Genomic DNA, 25,230 nt, shown 5'->3' on the forward strand with positions numbered 1-25,230 from the left:
GTTTTGTGTAAGAAGAGTTTTGCTACCTTCTTTCCTAGCTAAGGGATCCACAGGGAACTTTAAAGTCTATTTTGTACTCCAGATTCTGGGACAGTGGTTCACCCAGGCGCCAGATACTGATGTGTTTTGGATTCTTTATAGGTATATTGACAAACTGTGACGTTTAGGCCTGGCACAGTTACCTATGGATCTCTCAGATGAAACATTCAGCTGAACAGGGTGTACAGTGCAGCCTAGAGCAGGGTACAACTTGCTGAAAGAAGTTAATAGGTCTGAGTTAAGCAGTTATGTGCTTAAGCTTGTAATTTTTTTAAAAGGGAAATTATTATTATTTTTTAAAAGATCTTGTTTATTCGAGAGAGAGCTAGAACGAACACGAGGGAGAGGGAGAAGAAGACTTCCTTCTGAGTAGGGAGCCTGATGTGGGACATCCTCCCAGGACCCTGGGATCATGACCTGAGCCGAAGGCAGGCGCTTAACCGACTGAGCCACCCAGGTACCCCTTAAGCTTGTAAATTAAGCATGAACTCAGAGTTCTGTGATTTTAGGCACTCATCAAAAATCACGGGAACCTCCTCTTCCCCGAAATGCCTATTTTTGTATCTTCCATAATGATGAGGTGCATGTTTCAGTTCACGAATAGTCCTTCACCATGAACTGGTTTTTCTTTTTCTCCTATATTCTCTACTCAGAGTTATAGTAAACAATATCTGGATAGTACCCATACTAGTTTTAGGTCTTTGCTTGTGAAATTTTTTATTTCAGAGCAAGTCCAGATAGCTCTCTTCCCCTTCCTTTTTTGGGGGTGCATGAGGTATGCAGGTAGAGGTTACCCCAACTGCCTTGAAGGGGCTCTGAAGTAGGGAGATGTTGATTTATTGCTTCCATTGAGTCTAAAATGATAGTTTGATGATATCTAATCAATAGTTTATTTGAAGCTGGTTCAGTGAGCAGGTTTTCTCCAGTAGCAGCATTAAACTATAAGCTAATTTTTGCCAGAATGTTCTTACAGGAAGTTTGTAAGCATTATATGCCCCATTTGTTACAAATTATGATATGTCTCTCTTCCCAGAGAATGATGCCCACAGAACTTGGTATAATTTGTTTAATGCTTACAGTTGTTAATTTCCTCTTTTTCTTGAGAGGGAAAACTTTTAGTTTTATGGTTAATCATTAGGGAAATTTAAGTCTATAAAGGGAAACTAACCAAGGTCTTCTAGAAAAGCTTGCTGCTTGATATTCTAAAATTTGAAATGTGTCCAAATGCAGTGGTTGAATATTGTTGTTCTAGGAGGGTACATTACTCTAGCACAATGGTCTTTCAAACATTTAAAAGCAGAACTATTTGCCAAGTATTATTATGTACAGGAACCAATCCCCAAATAGGATTGTTCTAACTGTAGAGAGTCACCAGCTGCTCCAACTGTGGCACACATGAAGGCAGATCCTTACCCCTTCCCCACTAGCAGGAAGATGAATGTTCTATTGAAATTCCTCCTCATTGCCGTCTGGGGACTCTCGTATTTGGTGCTGAACAAAATTTTGTTGCTTTTTTTTTTTTTTAAGTTGGCTCCATGCCCAGTGTGGAACCCAGTGCAGGACCAAATCCACGACCCTGACATCAAGACCTGAGCTGAGATCAAGAGTGGGATACTTAACTGACTAAGCCGCCCCGGTGCCTCCAAATTTTGTTACATTTTATTTAGTGTTTTAGTTGCAAGGTTTAACCCTTTTTATACTACAGCCTCATTGTTCCAACTCACAGTGTTTGTCACCCTCTTGTATTTGTCCTTAGTTAAATGTCACACATTTTTTGCAACTTTTTTTTTTAAGTAGTCTCCATGCCCAGCATGGAGCCCAGTGTGGGGCTTAAACTCAGGACCCTGAGATCAAGCCCTGTGCTGAGATCAAGGGTTGGATGCTTAACCAACTGAGCCACCCAGGAGCCCCTACCAACTTTTAAATGACCTGCGCAGGCATACTTGTTTAGAGTTTAAGAATGAGGCAAAAGTTACGTCTTGTATACCGACTCTGATTAGTGCTAACAGGAGCATTATACTGATGAATTGAGGGCCCCCTCCAGGCTCAAAGGGTATGAGTCTGCATGTAGTTGGGAGGTGTATGTGTGTAGTATTGGCAAACATTTGCCTGTGACTTCCCTCTTTTGGCATTGGCACTTGTTGTGGTTATAGTCAGTTGCATTTGAAAGAGTCCTCTTCACTTTTAGAATTGTCATACAGTGAAATTGGGTCAATTTCCTGTGAATTCTTTGATATTAAATGCTTTGAAAATCCAGTATATGTATTTATGTTCAAGTCACTCTCCTCTTAGCTGTTATTAAAACGAATAAGTCCAGGCTGGGTTATACTGTAATAACAACACCCAAACTTAAGAGATTTAACACAGAAATGTTTAATTTATGTTCATTCTGGGTTAGCTGGGAGCTCTGCCCCATGCTGTCCTCTTTCTGAGACTTGGTTCAACAGAGAAGGCTTCATTTTGAGTGTTATCATTCATCATAGCAGAAGAAAAGTGTGTCGTGGGTCATGAAAATATATTGACTGTGAAAAACTCCTGCAAGTTACATATGTCACTGCACATTTCATTGACCAAGTCATGGCTATACCTAATTCAAGGAAGTGGGGAAGTACAATTTTAACATGTGTAGAGAACTAGAAACATTTGAACAGTCCACCCTTTTTGTGAACAGATATTCTTCTTACATGTAGTTAATCCTTGGCCCTTCCCAGTGTACATAACCCCCAAATCCCATCCAGTCACTGTATCAAGCTCAAAGTCCAGGATCTCTGAGTAATGCCCAGTAGTGCAAATCTCTTATCAGTCTGGACATTATAAGTTATCTGTCTCCCATCCCCAGTTGAATACATAGGGTAGTGTAGGGACAAATGCGTATAATAAGTGTTCACATTTGGAGAGGGGAAGAATGGAAGACACACTAGACTCTAGACTGTAGGAACTTTTGGAATCTCACTGGGCAGGTATTGCTAGGGCCCTTGTTCTGTTCACTGGGTTCTCCAGGTCACTGCTTTTCAAACTGTGTCATTAATGACCAGGGTTTGTTTGTTTGTTTATTTATTTTAAAAAATTCTTAATGATTCAAAATCTAAATTTGAATTTTTGTTAACTACAATAAAAATGAATTATAACAAAAATGGAATGAAAACACTTATCAAATGACAAGCCCAATTTTATTTTATTTTATTTTTTTAAAGATTTTATTTATTTATTCATTCGACAGAGATAGAGACAGCCAGCGAGAGAGGGAACACAAGCAGGGGGAGTGGGAGAGGAAGAAGCAGGCTCATAGCAGAGGAGCCTGATGTGGGGCGCGATCCCACAACGCCGGGATCACGCTCTGAGCCAAAGGCAGACGCTTAACTGCTGTGCCACCCAGGCGCCCCGTCAAGCCCAATTTTAAAATTTTTAGTTTCAACAGACAGGAAATTACTGTGTAAAATGGGCTATGACAGCTTTTTGACATTTACACTCAATGTCTGTGTTTATCTCATTATTATAGACCAGTAACAAACAGTTCATATTCTGGCACATGCCCTAGGGCGTAGTTCTCCATGGTCCCTGTCTTTACTCTGCAGGAGGTCCTTCCATTTTTATTATCCTTGGCCACATCTGAAGTTGGCTTTGGAGAATATGGCCTCTTTCCATGGCTGAGCAATTTTGTCAGATTGCTTCCTGATGATAGAAGGGTGGGGGCTAAAGGACTGTCTAAGTTTTAAACAGCTAGTCTCTTCGATGGCGGTGGTTTTTTGAGTACCTTTCTTTGAATACCTTATTAAGCATAACCAGTGGTGACGTTCACTCAGTGCTCATCTCCTGTCTACCAGCCTCTTCCCTTCAGGCCATAAATAAAGTCATTAGCCACACCAGCCTGGGTACATGCTCATTATAAATTCATTAGGTGTGTGTCACCTCCAAATTATTGTAGTGACCATTTAGTCAATTTCCTTAATGTGGATTGCCAAGCTCCTGTCTCTGATGAAAGTTTCCCTGAGTAGGCCCTCAACAGTCCTTGCTCCTTGGCCTCTGAGCCACTGTTTTGGGGTTCTTGTTAAGGTAGCACCTTGTTCTAGTTTGTATATCAGTGAAGATAAACTAGATTATGTTGCTGTAATACCCCCTCAAATCTCAGTGGCCTATGACCATAAGTTTATTTCCTCCTATGTCACATGCTTGTTGCATATCAGTGAGGGTTCTCTGTGTTGTGCTCATTTGGGACTCATGCTAAGGAATAGCCACCAACTGAGCATTTTTAATGACTGTGAGAGAAGAAAATAAGTCCTGCCCTACCGCACACTAGCTGTTCAACTGTTGCTTGAACGAGACACGCCACTTTTGCTTACATTTTATTGACGAGAGTAGGTCACCTGGTGGCCACAACCAATTCACTAGAGATGGGAAGTGCAGAAAGTTAAGTGTAATCCTTCCTTCTACAGGAGAACTGGAACTATTTACCCCATACCAATGAACTACTATACCAAAGTACCAGGGTTATATTTCTCCCAAGATACTCATCTCGTTGTTGATATTTAGATTTTTAAAGATTATTTATTTATTTATTTTTGAGATGAGGGGGGAGAGGGAGAAGCAGACTCCCCGCTGAGGAGGGAACCCAACGCAGGACTCGATCCCAGGACCTCGAGATCATGACCTGAGCCAAAGGTGGATGGATGCTTAACTGACTGAGCCACCCAGGCACCTGATACTTAGATTTTGAATCGTTAAGTATTGTTTTCTATTCCATTTTCTACTTACTGAAGAAAAAGAGTCATGAGGTACATTCTGTATCTTTGTTTTTGCTCTGTTCTCACTGGTATTCTCATTCCCCCACCCTTTTCCATTCATACTTCTCTTTAGTTTAAAGATATTTTTGTATGAAGAACATGTCTCTGGGCACATGCATTTTATTTTCCATGCATGTGAAATGAACATCCTTCTGTGGCCCCACAGGAATAGGTTGGATTAATAAGAGTAGAAGCTATGGAAAATTCGATTATGTACTAGTAATAACTTTAATTTTTAATTTTCATTTGTATTATTTTAATTCCAGTGTAGTCAACATACAGTGTTGTATTAGTTTCAGGTGTACAATATAGCAATTCAACAATTTCATATATTACTCAGTGCTCTTCAAGAGAAATGTACTCTTTTTTCTTTTTTTTTTAAAGATTTATTTATTTATTTTAAAGAGAGAGTGAGCACCTGAACACGAGCTCTGGGAGGGGCAGAGGGAGAGGGAGAGGAAGAATCCTTAAGCAGATTACCTGCTTAGCATGGAGCCCATCGCAAGACTTGATACCAGGACCCAGAGATCACAACCTGAAACAAAACCAAGAGTTGGACGCTCAACTGACTGACTGACCTAGGTGCCCTAAGAGAAGTGTACTCTTAATCCACCTGTTTTACCCATCCCCTTCAACCCACCCCCCCCTCTGGTAACCCTCTGTTCTCTATAGTTAAGAGTGTGTTTTTTGATTTGTCTTTCTCTTTTTTTTCTTTGTTCATTTGTTTTGTTTAATATCTCCATTTGAGTGAAATCATATGGTATTTGTCTTTCTCTTATTTCGTTTAGCATTATATCCTCTAGATCCATCCATGTTGTTGCAAATGGCAGGATTTCATTCTTTTTTTATGGCTGAATAATATTCTATTGTATATATACTACATCTTCTTTATTCTTTTATCTAGTCATGGACACTTAGGCTGCTTCCATAGTTCGGCTATTGCAAGTAATGCTGCAATAAACATAAATGTGTATAAAACCTTTTGAATTAGTGTTTTTGTATTCTTTGGGTAAATATCCAGTAGTGCAATTACTGGATCATAGGATCGTAGTTATATTTGTAATTTTGGGGGGAACTTCCATACTGTTTTCCACAGTGGCTATACCAGTTTGCACCTCCACCAACAGTGCATGAGGGTTCCTTTTTCTCCACATCCTCACCAATGCTTGTTTCTTGAGCTTTTGATTTTAGCCATTCTGACAGGTGTGAGGTGATATCTCATTGTGGTTTTGATTTGCATTTCCTGAGGATGAGCGATGTTGAGCATATTTTCATGTGTCTGTTGGCCATCTGTATGTCATCTTTGGAAAAATTCCTGTTCTTCTGCCCATTTTTAAATCGAATTACTTGTGTTTTTTTTTGATGTTGAGTTGTATAAGTTCTTTATATATTTTGGATACTAACACTTCTTTGGATATGTCATTTGCAGATATCTTCTCCCATTCAGTAGTATTTTAGTTTTGTTGGTTGTTTCCTTTGCTGTGCAGAGCTTTTTATTTTGATGTAGTCTAAATAGAATGACTTTAACTGTAACATCAAAATGAAAAGGTACGCTATTTAGAGAGTCAGATGGTTCTACGTAAGACTTCAGAAGTCTCCTTAGTATCTTCCTCCTCCAATTTCTTATTCCTTAGGGGCAATTATTTAAATTGCTCCCTGTTTCTTTTGGCATTGATTTTTGCTATTTCTAATAAACTTGGCTTTTGGTCTTGTGAAAGTGAAGATTTAGCTTTTATTCCTCTTCCCACCCTGACTTTGTGTTTCCTTACTTTCTGTCTCCCCATCCTCTGAACTGTGGTTGTCTTGAATTTGGTTAAATTATTATTCAGTATTTTATTTTAACCATGTAAACTCTATTTCTGGCTGATCTGTGCAATATTCTCTGCCTTAAGTAATTCCTTAAATAATCAAATTTATCAAAGGTGGAACAAACTGCAAAGGTTGTAGTTACTAATGAGTTCCTATCCCTGAAAGTATGTATGTAAGAATAATCACCAACATTTCTAATTGACCAAATACATAGTACTTTCACATCTATAATTTCATTTGTCCAATGAGATAGGTGTGGGAAAGTATTCTAGCACCGAACGTGCAGTTAGACCTTTTGCTGCTACAAAATTCATTCTATGGGAAAAGAATCATCTGTTAACCCTACTGTCCAGGTTAGTGTTAAAAACTGAATTGTAACCACAAGCCCAGGAAAAATTATATTTATACTTGAATTGTTCAAATGTACTTTTATTTAAAAGTTTCATCTTTTCATTAGGTTTTAGTTATTTCATATAGTAATAAATGTTATATAGTTATTCCCTTAGCCTCAGGACGCATGTATTCCCACCCCCCCATAAAGAAAATTTTGAATGACCTATTTTAAACCATTCCCATTAATATAAGTGGCTTTAAAATACATTAGTTTAAAATGGCTATAATGTGTAATCAGTGCTAATATCAAGGATACCCCTAAATTATATCATTAAAATTACTTTTTTATATACCACTCATAGTCCTCACTTCATTCTACTTGAGTTTTGAACTCTTGGTTCATTATTAAATATCAATGGCAGATTTGTTCACTGATATAAACTAGCTCTAATGAAAATAATGTTAAGTAATTAATGAGTAATTAGCTCCTTTTTTTTTTAGGAATACCTGCTTTTTTTTAATTTATTTTTTTAAATTTAAATTCAATTAACATATAATGTATGATTTGTTTCAGGGGTACAGGTCTGTGATTCATCAGTCTTATATAATACCCAGTGCTTATTACAACGCATACCTCCCCAATGTCTATCACCCAGTTACCCCATCCCTTCACCCCTCTCCCCTCCAGCAACCCTAAGTTTGTTTCCGAAGATTAAGAGTCTCTTATGGTTTGTCTCCCTCTCTGGTTTTGTCTTTTTTCATTTTTTTCTCTTCCCCTATGATCTGCAGCCATCAAAAAAAAAAACAAAAAACAAAAAGAAATCTTGCCATATGCAACAACATGGATGGAACTAGAGAGTATTATGCTAAGTAAAAAGTCAATCAGAGAGAGACAATTATCATATGATCTCATGGATATGTGGAATTTAAGAAACAAGTCAGACGATCATAGGAATACCTGCTTTGTAAGGAGAAAAGTTATATGCTTACTGATAAGATTGAAAAGAGCAAAGTAGGCAGCACCTGGGTGGCTCAGTTGATTAAGCATTTGCCTTTGCTTCAGGTCATAATCCCAGAGGCCTGGGATGGAGTCCCGCCTCAGGTTCCTTGTGTAGCAGTGAGCCTGGTTCTCCCTCTGCCTGCACCTCCCCCTGCTTATGTATGTTCTCTCTCTCTCTGACAAATAAATAGGTAAAATCTTACAAGAGTGAAGTAAATATCCAATTTAGTATAATTTTCCCTAAATTTTTCATTCTTCTATCATTTTATTCTTTACTGAGAAAGTCTACCCTTCTCCTTATGGGTAATTTTTAGCTATTTTTTTCTGTCTCTTGTTTTGAGATAGTGATCTTTTGTTTGAAAGGTAGAGGTTCTATTTGAAATTTAAAAAAAAAAATTAAAATTCTCACCTATGCTTGTGGGTGTATCTTTACCATCTAGAAGTATGATATATTTATGTTACACCAATTTTCCCAAACTATCTTCTTTTTTAGGTAGTATCAGTAGAAAAACCTCCTGAAAGAAGAATCTGTTCAAGAGAAATTTGAAGGTAGCAAAACAGAAGACAACGAATTGCGTACAGATGCAGAGGATAGCATGGAAGTAAGTAAAGCATGAAAGAAGAGAAGACGACGATATCTAAAACAAATCTGAGTTCAAAAGGTAGAGTTGAATTAAAATATGGGTTGTAAAAAATGCTTGAATTTCTAAGCTGTATAAATAAGTCTAAGTCATGTATTAAAAGTATATTTAGAAGGAAAGTTCTTTAAATAGTTTTAATAGCTATCTTCTAGGGAATTTAAAGTAAAAAGAATGTAGACATAGTATAGATTTTGCATGTCTCACTCCTACGTTAATGGTATTAAATAACTGAGTATTGGTTGTAAATCTGTTCTGGTAAAGAAAGATAAAATGCCCAATTTAAAACAAGGATTAAATAATATTTGGGAATTAATTTTAGGACCCTTAAAAATGACAATTAGCTTAACATACTCTAGTAAATATCTATTAAACAAAATATTTCATATTGTATTTTCTAGATATCTTTGATATCTTTTGCAAGTATCAAAAATCAATAATATTATTAAATCAATATCATTTTATATCATCCCTCTCAAATATTTGCTAGAAGGAAATAGGAAAGTACTAGCAAAATCAAATATATAAGTAATGACTTATATTATTCTCTTTGCAGATTTTACTTCATTCATTTGTTTAACAAATTTATTCAGCAAAACTTTGTTGAACACGTATTCTTGCTGGGTATTATCCTAGGCAACAGAACCACAGCACTGAACAAAACAGACAGAAGTCTCCTGCCCATGTACGACTACAGCTGATGATGTCTTCCAGTTTCAATAAATTTAGAGTTGGCATCTCTTTTGTCATGATGAGCATTTTTTATAAATCAGCAGTAGACTCTCTATCAGAACTGAGCCCTCAGAAATATTTCAGTACATTGCAACCAGGAAAAGCCTCCTTAGCTTATTTTTGTCAAGCTGGTAAGTATTTTTTATATTCTGCATGATTTTTGTGATGTTTCTATTGCTGTTTAGTCAATATTCTCAGTGGGAATTTATTGTCAGGATTAGTATGATGTGCTATAAAGCTGCTACTAAAATGTGTCTGCCTGAGTTTAAATCCTGATTGTGCCACTGTATGATTTTGGCCAAGTCACTTAGCCTCTCTGTGTTTTAGTTGTCATCCGTAATGAGGAAATAATACTTGCTTTGTAAATTTGTTGTGAGGATTAAATGAATTTACTCATGTGACCAGTCCATAGTAAATACTAGATAATTCACAATTAGTAGAATAACCTCTGAATTTCATCTAGTCATCTCTGAAAATATACTTTTTGGTATTTTTAGTGAACAAATATTTTAAAAGTGGTTTGAAACTCTACTTAAAGTATAGTAATGCTTTTGTTTAATATTCTGCTTTAGCCGTACCATTAATACAGTGATTAACCAATAGAAGTATTAAACATAACTAAAAATTGTAATGGTTTCATTAAGTCTTTATCCCTTAAAAAAAACTATTCTTGAATTAGTAAGTGAAATGAATCCACATTTCTTTCTTTCCTTCTTTCTTTTTTCTTTTTTTTTTTTTCAAGATTTTTATTTATTTATTTGACAGAGCATGTGCGCACAAGCAGGGGGAGAGGGAGAAGCAGGCTTGCAGGGAGCCCGATGTGGGACTCAATCCCAGGGCCTCGGGATCATGACATGAGCCGAAGGCAGTCACTTAACCAACTGAGCCACCCAGGCGCCCTGAATCCACATTTCTGTTGGCTTTCTTATAATTGTCGTTTGAAATGGTGTTTTAAAATCATTTTGAGAGTCACCTGGGTGGCTCAGTCGGTTAAGTGTTGACTCTTGAATTCAGTTCAGGTCATGATCTCAGGGTTGTGAGATCGAGCCCCGTGATGGGCTCCGTGCTGGATGTGGAGCCTACTTGAGATTCTCTTCCTCTCCTGCTGCGCCTCCCCTGCCTTGCATGCATGCTTTCCCACTCTCTCATAAAAAAAGCTTTAGAAGCTTTTGAAAGTTTTGTGCATGCATCCATGTGTGTTGTGTATATGGTATTAAACTTGGAAAAATAATGCCAAATGTTAGCTTTAAATTAAACATCTATTCTTGTTTTAGAAATTTTAAAAATTTACTTATAAAGTTAAAATATATCATAAAAACATTAGAAATAAAAATAATGAGGAAATAGGAAATAAGGGTATAAAGATAACTAGGTATGTTTACTTGATTATTAGTTGTCTTGTATGCTTGTGGGGCAAACTAATCTATTTCTTCTTCAGTTTGCAGCTTTGGGCTTTAATTTTAAAAATTCATCTTTCCTGAGGAGTGAGCCATAAAACATTCATAAAACATTTCTTATTTTAGATTCTCCAAGGACCTCTATATTTCTTGAGGAACTGAATGAGGCTGTTAAACCTCTCCAGGACTATGGAATTTCAGTTGCAAAGGTAGAAAGACATTTTTTGTTACTAAATTATTAGTGACAAACACTTTACAATTGTATGACTTAAGGCTGAGTATCTGAATATACACGTTTCATCCCTTTTTCCAAACTGGAAAAATAATTTTTTCTACCTTTTTTTATACAAAAAAAACCCAGAAGCACAGAAAGATAGTTCCAGATTATTGTGTAAATTAGTACATGAAGAAGAAAACCTGTTCAAAATTCTTTAGCTTAGAACTTAATTTATTTTGTAAACTGTTTTATTGAGGCTATAGTTCAGTTTTCAATCCAATAGTTAGGCTTCATTGTTTTGTTTTGCCTGACGAATATATTATAATAGATCTCCACATTCAACTATTTTTAAAAATTTTTATTAGCACAAACTGAGGTACCAAAATTGAGGTAATTGAAGTATTTTTCCTTTTCTATTCTTCTAAGTCTTTATAATTGCTTATGTTGCAATTTTTCCTTTTAGGACAAAGTCAAACAACCTAACTTGAAATGACATATTTAATTTTTTTCTCAAAAAAATGTTTTAAACTTGTCATTATTATGGAAAATTTCCACATGCATCATAGCTTAGATAGCTATATGAGCTTTTCATTTACTTTAATCTTAGAATTTGTACCTCGGAAAATTGAATTATTAAAAACCAGTGATTATTAAATTCTCTCAAATTAGTGTCTACCTGACTTTGTGTGTACATTTATTCTTTCTTCATTAGCTTTCTACCTTTGAGAGATGGCCACTGTCCCTCTTGATCCCTGCAACTAGAGTTCCCAGGGCAGGAAGCATAGAAATGTGAACTAACCTTGGCTATTAAAGGGAAACTCTTTCCTCTACCCAGAGGACACTTCTGACATCAAATGTGTGAGTTTTCCACACCAGTCACTTCTGACACTAGCTGCCCACTTAGCCCAGATCTCACAGATTAAGGGCTCAGTCCTATAAGACTGCCCTCCACTTCAGATCCAATCACAAGGAGTGAATTCCCAGGTTACCTACAACTTCTGCCTGACTTGGCTACCAACTGGGGACTCGCACAGCCCCCTTCTTGGGTTTGACAATTTGCTGTAATGGCTCACAGGTTTGAGGGAAAACACTTTGTTTACTATTACTGGTTTATTATAAGTGATAGAGCCCTGGAACAGCCCAGGGGACAAGATGCATAGGGCGAAGTCTGGACAGGAGCTTCTGTCCTCTTCTGGTTTGGAGTGTGCCACCCTCCTGGTACTTGGACGTATTCACCACCCTGGTAGCTCTCCAAGCCCTGTTGTTTAGGTTATGGGGGTTCTGTTATGTGGACCTTATTGATTAAATCTTTGGCCACTCGTGATTAACTCAGTCTCCTGAGGATAGGAGGTGGGATGTAAAGTTCAACCTTCTAGTCATGCCTTTGTCTTTTTGGTGAGCAGTCTCCATCCCGAAGCTATAGGGGCCCCCAGGTTCAGTCACCTCATTAGCACGCAGAAAGATACTCTTAAACGCTGCAGGGGTTTCCAAGGGTCTTAGAAGCTCTTATATAAGGAACTGGGGTTAAAGACCAAATATTAGAACAAGAGATACTTCTAACACTTCTATCACTCAGGAAATAACAAGGCTTTTAGGAGCCCTGTGCCAGGAACCAGGGGCAAAAACCAACGATCTATTTCTTATTATATCACTGCTAAATACTTTAAAAAATATTTTTTTATGTCAATTCTATATGTAACTTTGAACAACTGATTACACTCTAGAATGATAATGGTGCTCATCTTTGAGGAGCTTTTAATAAAATTCTAAAGTTTAGAAATGAAATAATAGGTTGGTATGACATTCAAGAGGTATAATCATGCTGTTTATCTAGTAGCTAGTAACCATGTATCTAGTAACTAGAATAGAATATTAAAGTTCATGCCGAGGGTGTTGCCTTTATTAACTAACAAAACTTGAAGTCTTGATTTTACAGTTGAGGATGCTAAGCTATGTAGAAAGAAGACTGGTGAATAAGACCTATAGTGAGGACCTAGCTCACTCTCTGGCACATAATAGATACTGGGTAAATGTTTATGACGGTGAAAAGAGCTGACTTTATTTAGTCTTTTAGGTAGATATGTGACTAAGGCCCAGTCTATTTCCTTAAGAATTTAGATCCTAAATAGGGGAGAAAAAACGCATTCACAAATCATTCCAATAATTACCAGAACATAATCATTATAGTAGTTACAGATAAAATGCCGTTAAGGTTTAAAGAAAGGGAAGCTTATACCTGATTGTCAGGGCAGAAGGTCATGTATGATATTGGGAAAGACTTGACAAAAAGTAGCATTTTGAGATTGTCTTTAGAAGTTAAGATTTCAGGAGGCAGACGTAGATGAAGAGAACACTAAAATATAAATTGGACTAAATGTTCCAGTTAAGACAAAGATAGCCAAGCTGGGTATGATAACCAAACCCAACTCTGTACTATTTAGAAATGCATCTTAAAATAAAGGCTTCAGACCTCTTCAAAGTAAATGAAGGAAAAAGATGTATCGTGTAAGTGATGACCAAAAGAAAGCTGGTGCAGCTGTCTTGCTATATCAAAGCAGATTTTAAAACTAAAAGCCTTTGAATCATCTTTGACATTTCGTTGTCATAACAAAGCCATCAATAAATCTTAAGGTTCTGTCATCAAAACTTCCCAAATCTGACCACTTCCTGCACTTTGACCCTCTGTTTCCCTTTGTCCAAACCTTCACATCTCATATGGGAAACTACAGCAACCTTCTAATAATTGGTCTTTCTCCTTTCACTCTTGTCCCACTAAACTTCTCTCTACACATGTCATATGTGTCAGATCACTTTGCTGTCCCTTCAGAAAGGCTTCCCATTACAGTTAGGATAAAATAGAAACTCTTCACTCTTGTGGACACTGGCTCCCTCTCTAATTTCACTTTTTGTCCCTTTACCTTGCTCAGTTTGTTCCTGACACCTACAGGTCATCTTTTTGTTACCTGAACCTGCTAGAAGTGTTATTTCCACAAGGCCTTTGCAAATATTTTCCCTTCTGCTTAGAATGTCTCTCTTCCACACATTTATATAATCACATGCATCGTTCCATTCCTTCTGTTCTTTGTGCAAAGGTCACCCCCTCCCTCAAGCCTTCCTTGATTACCTATCTAAAATGTCCTGTCACATACTATTCCCTTAAAATTTTTTGTATATGGGACTTAACACTACATATTAATTAGTTTTTAAAATCGTCTGTCTCTACTTTTAGAATGTAAGTTCTAAAGATAAAAATCTTGATTTGGAACCTAACTGTACCCCCCAGTGACTAGAAGAGTGACTAACATATGGTTGGTGTTCATATATATGTTGAACGGGATGAATGGAAAAAAATCTATTGTCATAATGTCAATCATCCCCTATGCTCTGACTTTTAAAAATTCTTCCTAATATTCAGTTTTTTTGGGGGGTGTAGCCATATTCTGACTTTTAATTCTAATTATCTATTCCTAATATTTTTTCTGAGTGTCAGTTCTCCTTTTGTAGCTTTTGAAAATAAACGTAGCTTCCCCAGTTGTCATTGTGCTTCCTCAAACTCCATTAAAGTTAAATTGAACGACACACACACACACACACACACACACACACACACACACACAAAACCCTGAGCCCATTTAAAAAACGAAACAAAAACTTACAAAATCTAAATAACTGTTTTTCTTCCATCTTTAGTTTAAGTTTTATTGGTGGCTACCCATTGAAACCTCTTCATTCTCTTTATCTCTTTCCTTCCACCTCCATCCCCTGCTGCGAGCACATGCCCAGTCTTCTCCCTAGTTCTCCTTGCTGGATTGGTGAGAAATCTCTTGAACCTGTTCTGTCCGTCTCCACTTTACTTCAGGTGCTAGTCATCCCTGCCCTGTGCTGATGTGATGATATTCGTTTAACCTGCCTCCTTATCTTTGCGCTCTCTTGCCTTCCATTGTATCTTCATACTGCTGCCAGGATTATCCTTACATTTTTTCACACAAAATCTAGATTATAAACTCTCAAGGGCTGTTATGGCTGCTCTAACCTCATCCGTCATTAAGGTTCATTCTTTCTGTGGCACCAACCTCAGCAAGGGTTTCTCCTTTAAAGATGTTTTATGGTCCATGATTCCTGCTGGTGCCCCAGCTGCCTTGTCTGGTTTTTGTCAGGAAGAAGTGGGATAAGAGTATAAGTCAGCTACCTTTTAAGAACCATCTGGAATCCAACCCCAGTGGCTTCTAACACTCTTTGGCCATCTGCAGCTGTTGGGGAGTCTGGAAAAGTCTTTCACTGGGGCACTTGTGTTTAGGGAAGTTCTGTCAGTAAAACAAAAGGGAAGGATGGATTTTGGATAAGAAACCAACAGTATCTGTGTTCCAGCTGCTGAGATGCTTTCATGTTCTCAACTTACCACTTACTTCTGCTTCTTCGCTTTTGCTCATGATTTTTTGTCCTGCCTTAATTGTATCTTTCCTTTTCTTCCTGGTTACCTCTTACTTGTTCCATAAGGTTGAATTAAATGTAAACTTTTAAGTATAATTAAATAGAACTCTTAGGTGTAGAAATAATTTCTTTTTCGGGTTTACCTCAAGCACTTGGATGAATGAGCAATTATAGGATACAAATCAGAAAAAAAAAGTAAAATAAAACATTTGACCTGGAGATAGACTGTACTGTTTAATTTTCTTTTTCTGTCTTTTTTCTTTTTTTAAAATATTTTTTATTTATTTATTTGACAGAGAGAGAGACAGCCAGCGAGAGAGGGAACACAGGCAGGGGGAGTGGGAGAGGAAGAAGCAGACTTCTAGCGGAGGAGCCTGATGTGGGGCTTGATCCCAGGACTTTGGGATCACACCCTGACCCAAAGGCAGACGCTTAATGACTGAGCCACCCAGGCGCCCCATGTACTGTTGTATTTTCCTTCTTATTTCCCTAACCAAGAAACTTGACCTTTTGATATATACTCTGAACCTTAAATATAATCTTTTAAAGGTTAATTGTGTCAAAGAAGAAACATCAAGATACTGTGGAAAAGAAAAGGATTTGATGAAAGCATATTTATTCAGGTAAAGAATTTTTTGAGTGTGATAGGCAGATATAAAGCTATACTTCTAGAATATTGAAATATACAAAATATCACTAAGTCAGAATAAAGTCGTATGCAGTGAGGTACACATGAAGCTTAGGCTTGTTACCTGTGCTTTAACTTATCTATAAAATGAGATAAAGTAGCTATAAAATCTACCTCACAGGCTTGTTTTGAATATTACATAAGAATTCTTATGTAAACTCCTACTATAAGTGCCTTGAAAGTAAGCACTTAACAAATTTAGTGTTTTGAGTAGATCTGTCAGTCCATATTTGGGTGTGAAAGACATGTATTTTTGAGAGATCTGCCAATGTCCCAGTTAAGATTCCTTTCCACTCTGGTCTGCTAGTCTCCCTGAGGTTTCTTGAAGTCTTTCTCTCAAACTCTTGGGATTTGGCCTAAAAAGTGGGGACAAATTCTGTCTCCTCAGAGATCAACTGCTAAGGACACTTCTTTTTCTGTCCTACTTGTCTCCTTCCCAGCCCATTTAGGGAGTGTGTGTGTGTGTGTGTGTGTGTGTGTGTGTGTGACTGGGAGGTTGGTGGGAAGCCATGTGTGTGTGTGTGTGTGTGTGTGACTGGGAGGTTGGTGGGAAGCCATGTTGAGACTCATGTGTTTTCCCAGTCTTTTTGTCTGGCCCAGGGCCTAAGCTCTTCAGAGCCAACATATTTATTGAGTGTATATTCCATAAATATTTTTGTGTGTTTTAACTTCAGCTTGCTGGTAGGGGCATGAGATAATGGGTAACACCTAGGCTCTAACATCAAAGCACTTACAACCTACTGTATTGCAGAGACAAGAACAATGAATTCCAAGGAAGTATTTCTGTAATGCTTTTTAAATTTTTTTTATAGGGGCAACATCTTACTCAGAGAATTCCCTACTGATACCTTGTTTGATGTGAATGCCATTGTTGCTCACGTTCTCTTGTAAGTACAGGGGTTACCCATTCATTTATTGTTATTTACCTCTTGATTTCATTTGAGGCAACCACCATCCATTAAAATATTTTAGGGTTTTAACCTTATATTTGTAGACATTCATTTCACACAAATTACTGGTCTGTCTCCTCCCTGTGTAGAGGATCTAAAATGTCTTTAATGGTAAAGGATACAGAAACATCTTTATATAAAAGTAGGAGAGGACACAATCACATGGTTGCAGTATTGCTTTTGCTTTTGAATATAACTGTGGAGTAAGGATTTTTACCAGGTAAAAAGCTCGTCTTTGCTCTTCTCACTGGGATTTTTAAAATGTCTGGCATGCTTCTCACCCCAGCCTGATTTTTCTGGAGTGTGTAAGTCTGTGCCTACTCGGTAGGTGCAGAAACAGTGCAGATAGTCCCAGCACACAACTTAGTGTTTACTGAGAGAGAGAGAGAGAAAGAGAGAGAGAGAGAGGGAGATAGAGACACTAAATTAAACTTAGCTGGCATGGAATCTTTAGGCCTGGGATTTAGGCATGTAGAGTCCATTCTTGCAGTATCCCCCTGAATGAAGTCTGGTTTCCTCTTCGGTGACACAGCTAGAAGCTACGACTTCATCAGGGACGCAAGCTTACATGGACTTTTCCAGTTTACTGTTGTGTTAGGACTGCTGGCTATTAAGACCTTTGCTGACATTGAGTATCTTTGTTTTCTGCTTGGCTCCCCTCTTCCTTCTCCTCTTGGACTGGATTCCCATAAAAATTGGGTGAAAGTTAAATGACAGGAAACTCTAAAGTTACAGGTGAAAAGTTGTGGTTATCACTTTGCAAATGGATACTTTTAAATGTTCCAGTACTTATCATATATAAACGAAAAGATTTTAGAAATCCCTGACAACCAGGGAGCCTAAGGCCTATGGACTAAGAAGCCAGTTGTGAAGAGTGAATGGTGGCTTTTCAGAGAGGAATTACAAAGAACTGATATGGCCTCTATTCTCTAGGAATTTAGTGTTTTGTTACATAGACGGGTACAGAAACAGAAAATATTATGTAGTAAGTAAATTGGTAGCATTTTATCTGCATGAGGACTGAAGGATCCACAGCATAGGGAAGAGTTACTTGTGTCTAGAATGAAGGTGGATATTTGTTAAGAAGGCTTCCTGGTGGAGGTGGAACTTGATGAATCTTAAAGGATAAGTGGTAGTTTGCTTGGTGAAGACACAGAGGGTGGGGAAAGCAGGGGAAACTGTGAACAAAGGTACGAAGGTTAGAATACTTTGGAGGGGGGCAGTTTTTTTAAAAAATAAATTTTTAAAAAGATTTTATTTATTTTTTTGAGAGAGAACAGAGGGAGGGGCAGAGGGAGAAGCAGACTCCCTGCCGAGTAGGAAACCCAATGTGGGGCTTGATCACAGGACCCTGGGATCATGACCTGAGCCGAAGGCAGATGCTTAACCGACTGAGCCACCCAGGCACCCCATGGAGGGGGGCAGTTTTTACGGGAGTATGAAATGTGAAGCAGGAGATGAGAGCAGAAAAGTAGGTATGGGGGTCAGGTGACGGGATCTTTGTTTACCATGTGAAGAAGTTGAGGCTTTGGGGTAGCCACTGAAGGGTGAGCAGTTTAGCTCCAAGCCAGAATCCTTCTGTGACCTATGAGTCCTGACCATAGGCAATTGCAGTCTTTGTCTGGCAGGCCTCATAGGGGATAGGTGCCCTGCCCACACCACACTGGGTACATGCCCAGTGCATTGTGTTTTCTAGAGAAAATTGAGGTCCAAGACTCAGGCACCTAGGCCAGACATACTTATATGTAACCTGTATTTTTTAGCCCAAGTGTCTCCATTGAGAGGCCTCATTATCAGGGACCTTGACTGATAACCATGAGGGGAAAAAAAAATACCTTTCAATCTGTCATCCTGCTTTTATGTGCTGAAACCATCAATTTGAAATATCCAATGCCTGGCAAGCAGTTTCTCTCTCCTGTACTCTTTTGCAGTTGCATACTATTCATTGAAATGGACCTCAAGTGCTATTTGGAATCTTTTGCCCATTTTTCTATCATGTTTGAACTTTATTAACTTCTACGTACTTGTTAAAATAAGATTTATTTTAGAGAGAGAGTGCAAGTGAGTGGGGGGAGGGGCAGAAGGAGAGAATCTTCAAGCAGACTCCCCACTGAGCAGGGAGTCTGTCTCATGACCCATGAGATCACGACCTAAGCCGAAATCAAGAATTGGAGGCTTAACACTCTGAGTCACCCAGACGCTGCTAGATACTTTCTTTATATGAAGGAGACACAAGCTACATTTCCCTCCAAGTTTGTCATTTATCATCTGAATTTCCCTATTCTTTTTATTTATTTATTTTTTAGATTTTATTTATTTGATAGAGAGTGCATATGCATGAGAGAGGGGAATGGGCAGAGGGAGAGCTCACATAGACTCCACGTTGAGCGCAGAACCCCATGCGCGGCTTGACCTCATGACCCTGAGTTCATGACCTGAGTTGAAATGGAGTCAGACGCTTAACCAGTTGAACCACTGAGGTGCACCTGAACTTCCCTTTTCTTTAAAGAATTATCTGGTCAAATTTATCTTATCTCTTCTGAATTATAGGTTTTAAGTTTTACTGTGGGCTCCTTTATGCCATTGTTTCAAAGGAATTTACCCATTTAAAAAAATAATAGATTTTGTTTATTTATTACATATTTCCAGTTTTTTAAATTTATTTTCAAGTTTTTATTTAAATTCTAGTTAACATACAGTGTAATTATTAGTTTCAGGTGTAGGTTTTAGTGATTCATCACTTACATATAACACCCAGTGCTCATCACAACAAGTGCCCTCCTTAATGCCCATCACCCATTTAGCCCATCCCCGGCCCACCTCCCTCCATCAATCCTCAGTTTGTTCTCTATAGTTAAAGGCCTGTTTTATGGTTTGGCTCTTCCCCCCCACCCCCGCCCCCATTCATTTGTTTTGTTTCTTAAATTCCACATATGAGTGAGATCATGTGACATTTGTCTTTTTCTGACTGACTTATTTTGCTTAGCATAATATACTCTGGGTCCATCCACGTTGTTGCAAATGGCAAGATTTCATTCTTTTTGATGACTGAGTAATACTCCATTGTATATATATACACATGCACACACACACCACATCTTTACCCATTCGTCAGTTGATAGACATTTGGGTTCTTTCCATAATTTGCCTGTTGTTAATAATGCTGCCATAAACATTGGGGTGCACGTATCCCTTAAAATCAGTATTTTTTATCCTTTGGGTAAATACCAAATAATGCAATTGCTGAATCTTAGAGTAGTTCTATTTGTGAGGAACCTCTATACAGTTTTCCAGAGTGGCCACACCAGTTTACATTCCCACCAACAGTGCAAGAAGGTTCCTCTTTCCCTGCATCCTCACCAACATCTGTTGTTTCCTGCGTTGTTAATTTTAGCCATTCTGAGGTGTTATCTCATTGTAGTTTTGATTTGTATTTCTCTGATGATGAGTGATGTTGAGCATCTTTTCATGTGTCTGTTAGCCATCTAGATGTCTTCTTTGAAAAAATGTCTGTTCATGTCTTCTGCCCATTTCTTAACCAGGTTATTTGTTTTTTGGGTGTCGAGTTTAAGTTCTTTATAGATTTTAGATGATAACTCTTTATCAGATACGTCATTTGCAAATATCTTCTCCCATTCCAAAGGCTACCTTTTAGTTTTGTTGATTGTTTCTGTCTCTGCGCAGAAAGTTTTTATCTTGATGAAGTTCCAGTAGCTCATTTTTGCTTTTCTTTCCCTTGCCTCTGGAGACGTATGTAGTAGGAAGTTGCTATGGCTGATGTCAAAGAGATTAGTGCCTACGTTCTCCTCTAGTATTTTGATGGTTACCCATCTCAAATTTAGGTCTTTCATCCATTTTGAGTTTATTTTTGTGTATGGTATAAGAAAGTGGTCTAGTTTCATTCTTCTGCATGTTGCCGTCCAGTTTTCCCAACACCATTTGTTGAAGAGACTGTCCTTTTTCCATTGGATATTCTTTCCTGCTTTGTTGAAGATTAGTTGACCATTAGGTTGTGGGTCCATTTTTGGGTTTTCTATTCTGTTCCTTTGATTTATGTGTCTGTTTTCATGCCAGTACCATACAGTTGTGATGACTGCAGCTTTGTAATATAACTTGAAGTTCAGAATTATGATGTCTCCAGCTTTGCTTTGCTTTTTCAAGGTTACTTTGCCTATTTGGGGTCTTTTATGGTTCCATACACATTTTAGGATTGTTTGTTCTAGTTCTGTGAAAAATGCTGGTGGTATTTTGACAGGGTTTATATTAAATGTGTAGATTGTTTTGGGTAATATAGATGTTTTAACAATATTTGTTCTTCTAATCCATGAGCACGGAATGTTTTTTCCTTTACTTTCTGTCCTCTCTTAATGTCTTTCATAAGTGTCCTATGGTTTTCAGAGTACAGCTCTTTTACATTTTTGGTTAGGTTTATTCCTAAGTATCTTATTGTTTTTGGTGCAGTTTTAAATGGGATCAATTCCTTGATTTCTCTGCTTCTTCATTATTGGTGTATAGAAATGTAACAGATTTCTGTGCATTGACTTTGTATCCTGTGACTTTGCTGAATTTGTGTATTAGTTCTTGCAATTTTTTGGTGGAGTCTTCAGGTTTTCTACATAGAGTGTCATGTTGTCTGCAAATAGTGAGTTTGACTTCTTCCTTACCAATTTGGATGCCTTTTTTTTTTAATAAAGATTTTATTTATTTATTTGACAGAGACAGCAAGAGAGGGAACACAAGCAGGGGGAGTGGGAGAGGGAGAAGCAGGCTTCCCGTTGAGCAGGGAGCCCAATGAGGGGCTTGATTCCAGGACCCTGGGATCATGACCTGAGCCGTAGGCAGACGCTTAATGACTGAGCCACCCAGGTGTCCCGATATACTTCCCTCTTAAGACCCTTTTGCTGTTTTCCAAAGGTTTTGGACCATTGTCTTTCATTTTCATTTGTTTCCATGTATTTTAAAAAATTTCTTCTTTAATTTTCTGCTTGACCAATTCATTCTTTTTAATTTATTTTTTTTCTTTTTGAGTAGAGCCCAACGCGGGGCTTGAACTCATGACTCTGAGATCAAGACCTGAGCTGAGATCAAGAGTTGGATGCTTAGGGGCGCCTGGGTGGCACAGCGGTTAAGCGTCTGCCTTCGGCTCAGGGCGTGATCCCGGCGTTGTGGGATCGAGGCCCACATCAGGCTTCTCTGCTATGAGCCTGCTTCTTCCTATCCCACTCTGCCTTCTTGTGTTCCCTCTCTCGCTGGCTGTTTCTATCTCTGTCGAATGAATAAATAAATAAAATCTTTAAAAAAAAAAGGAGTTGGATGCTTAATCGACTGAGCCACCTAGGCTCCCTTACCTGTTCATTCTTTAGTAGAATGTTCTTTAGCTTCCATATATTTGTGGTCTTTCCAATTTTTTTTTCTTCTGGTTGACTTCAAGTTTCATAGCATTGTGATTGGAGAATATGTATAGTATGATCTCAGTCTTTTTGTACTTGTTGAGGCCTGATTTGTGACCTAGTACATGATCTATTCTGGAGAAGGTCCCATGTGCACTTGAAGAGAATGTGTATTCTGCTGCTCTGGTCTGAAATGTTGTGAATATATCTGTTATGTCCATGTGGTCTAGTGTCCTCCAAAGCCATCGTTTCCTTGTTGATTTTCTGCTTAGATCATCTGTCCATTGGTAAGTGGGGTGTTAAAGTACCCTACTGTATTATATTATTATTAATCAGTTCCTTTATGTTTGTTATTAATTATTTTATATATGTGGGTGTTCCCAAGTTGGGGGCATAAATATTTACAATTGTTAGATCTTCTTGTTGGATAGATCCCTTTATTATGATGTAGTGCTCTTTTTCATCTCTTGTTATAGTCTTTGGTTTAAAATCTAGTTTGTTTGATACAAGTATGGCTACTCTGCCTTTCTTTCAACATCCATTTGCATGATAAATAGTTCTCCATCCCCTCACTTTCAGTCAACAGGTGTCATTAGGTCTAAAATGAGTCTCTTGTAAGCAGCATAGAGATGGGTCTTATTTTAAAATCCATTCTGACACCCTGTGTCTTTTGATTGGAGCATTTAGTCCGTTTACATTCAGAGTGATTGTTGATAGATTTGAATTTAGTGCCATTTTATTACTTGTTTGTTGTTGTTTCTAGAGATTTTCTTTGTTCCTTTCTAGTCTTTGTCGCTTTTGATCTTTCTTTCCCACTCAAAAAGTCCCCTTTAATATTTCTTGCAGAACTGGTTTAGCGGTCATGAACTCCTTTTGTTTGTCTGGGAAACTCTTTATCTCTCCTTCTGTTCTGAATGACAGCCTTGCAGGATAGAACATTCTTGGCTGTATATTTTTCCCATTCAGCATGTTGAATATATCATGCCATGCTCTTCTTGCCTGCCAAGTTTCTGTGGAGAGATCTGTTGCTAACCTTACTCGTCTTCCCTTGTTTGTTAGGGACTTCTTTTGTCTTGCTTCATTTAGGATTTTTTACTTATATCTATATTTTGGAAATTTTACTATCATGTGTCTTAGTGTTAGCCTGCTTTTGTTGATTTTGATGGTGGTTCTCTGTGCCTCCTGGATTTGGATATCTGTTTCCTTTACCAGATTGGGGAAGTTTTCAGCTGTAATTTCCTGAAATAAATCTTCTGCCCTCTTTCCCCTCTTCTTTTGGGACTCCTATGATACAAATGTTATTATGCTTTATGGAGTCGCTGAGTTATGGGGGCGCCTGGTGGCTCAGTCAGTTAAGCATCTGCCTTTGGCTCGGGTCACGATCCCAGGTCCTGGGATTGAGCCCCACATCGGGCTCCTTGCTCAGTGGAGAGCCTGCTTCTCCCTCTTTCTCTGCTGCTCCCCCTGCTTGTGCTGTCTCTGTCAAATAAATAATAAATAATCTTAAAAAAAAAAAAAAAAAGGAAAGCCTGCTATGTTTCCTGCTCTTGAGCGTAATGGTTTTATGAAGAAGTCCTATACTGTCCAGGGCCTGGCGCTTCAGGAAGTGTTTCAGAGTGTGCACTCTGCTGCTGTGTGTTTTGGCACCTCTTTCCCTCAGGTCAGTCCTCTTCAGAGTTTCTCCTTGCCTGCAGTGGTGAGTGTTTGGACCTTGGCCAGAGTGTGGCGAGTTTTAACTAGTTGTATTCTGGTCTGCTAAAAGAGACCTGATGCTATTTCCACCAGAGCTGAAGCTTTGCAGAACCTTATGGTTAGTGGATGTGGTACGTGGAGGGTGGGGGGGTTGCGCGGGTCTTCTTGAGGAGGGGCCCACCATGCTGGTTCTCAGGCACACTTGCCCAAGAAAGCAGCACCAGCAGAGCACGGGAGGTAGGGCTTGGTGTAAGCTGTTTAGGCTGCCACTGTTGGATCTATGGTTCATTTGAGTTATTCTTGTGAAAGTGTAAAGCCAGTGTCTAATTGCATTTGTTTGCATGTGGATGTCCAGTTGTTTTAGCTATCCTTTCTTCATTAAATTGCTTTTGTTCCTTTGTCAAAGATGAGATTCTATTTGTGTGGGTGTATTTCTTCTCTTAATGTTTTAATGGTTTCAGTTTTAAACATAAGTTTGGAATTTAACTAGTGTAGGAATGGATTTAACTCTGTACTAGCCAGATAGCTACACAGTTGTCAATACAATTGAGATTAGTGAATCTCATCACTATTCAAGGCATTACCTTTTATACTAAACTCTCATGTATATATATTTGTGCTTATTTTTGGACTGTTTCATATGTGTATATATAATATATGTATTATATATACATACTAGTAACATTGCTTTAATTATTGAGGCTTTATAATATGAAGGTCCAGGCCCTTCATATTTTTGTTTTTAGAATTGCTTATTCTGTTTACATATGACATTTAAAATTGGCTTGTCCAGGGGCGCCTGGGTGGCTTGGTTGGTTAAGCATCTGCCTTCAGCTCAGATAATGATCCCATGGTCCTAGGATCAGGACCCACATTGGGCTCTCCTATTAGTGGGAGGCTGCTTCTCCCTCTCCTGCCCACTTCTGCTCTCTCTCGCTATCTCTGTCACTATCTGTCTCTCTCAAATAAATAAATAAAATCTTTAAAAAAAAAATAAAATTTGCTTGTCTAGTTTCTTCCTCTCCCTGACTAAATCCTACTGGCATTAAATTTATAAATTATTTTAGGGCAATTGACATCTTTATAATGAATCTTCCTATCCTGGAACCTGGTGTCTTTCCATTTGTTCAGCT

The 25,230-nt window shown here is 38.1% G+C and overlaps 1 protein-coding gene across 2 annotated transcripts in view; it reads left to right on the forward strand.

Moving 5' to 3' along the window:
- TXNDC16 (thioredoxin domain containing 16) overlaps positions 1-25,230 on the forward strand; it is a 107,908-nt gene that overhangs the window by 1,034 nt on the left and 81,644 nt on the right. For both annotated transcript variants that reach the window (XR_006781961.2, XM_045810385.2), the window contains exons 2-6: positions 8,456-8,564; positions 9,237-9,463; positions 10,856-10,938; positions 15,927-16,000; positions 16,878-16,952. Coding sequence is in view for 1 of the 2 variants with exons in the window: in XM_045810385.2 (XP_045666341.2) it covers positions 8,545-8,564; positions 9,237-9,463; positions 10,856-10,938; positions 15,927-16,000; positions 16,878-16,952 (479 nt within the window). In the remaining variant the exon portion in view is untranslated. The remainder of the gene's footprint in view (positions 1-8,455; positions 8,565-9,236; positions 9,464-10,855; positions 10,939-15,926; positions 16,001-16,877; positions 16,953-25,230) is intronic.

Source organism: Ursus americanus, chromosome 26 (genome assembly GCF_024610735.1).
Source record: "Ursus americanus isolate L20-20 chromosome 26, mUrsAme1.1.p, whole genome shotgun sequence".
In the NCBI taxonomy this organism is placed as follows: domain Eukaryota; kingdom Metazoa; phylum Chordata; class Mammalia; order Carnivora; family Ursidae; genus Ursus; species Ursus americanus.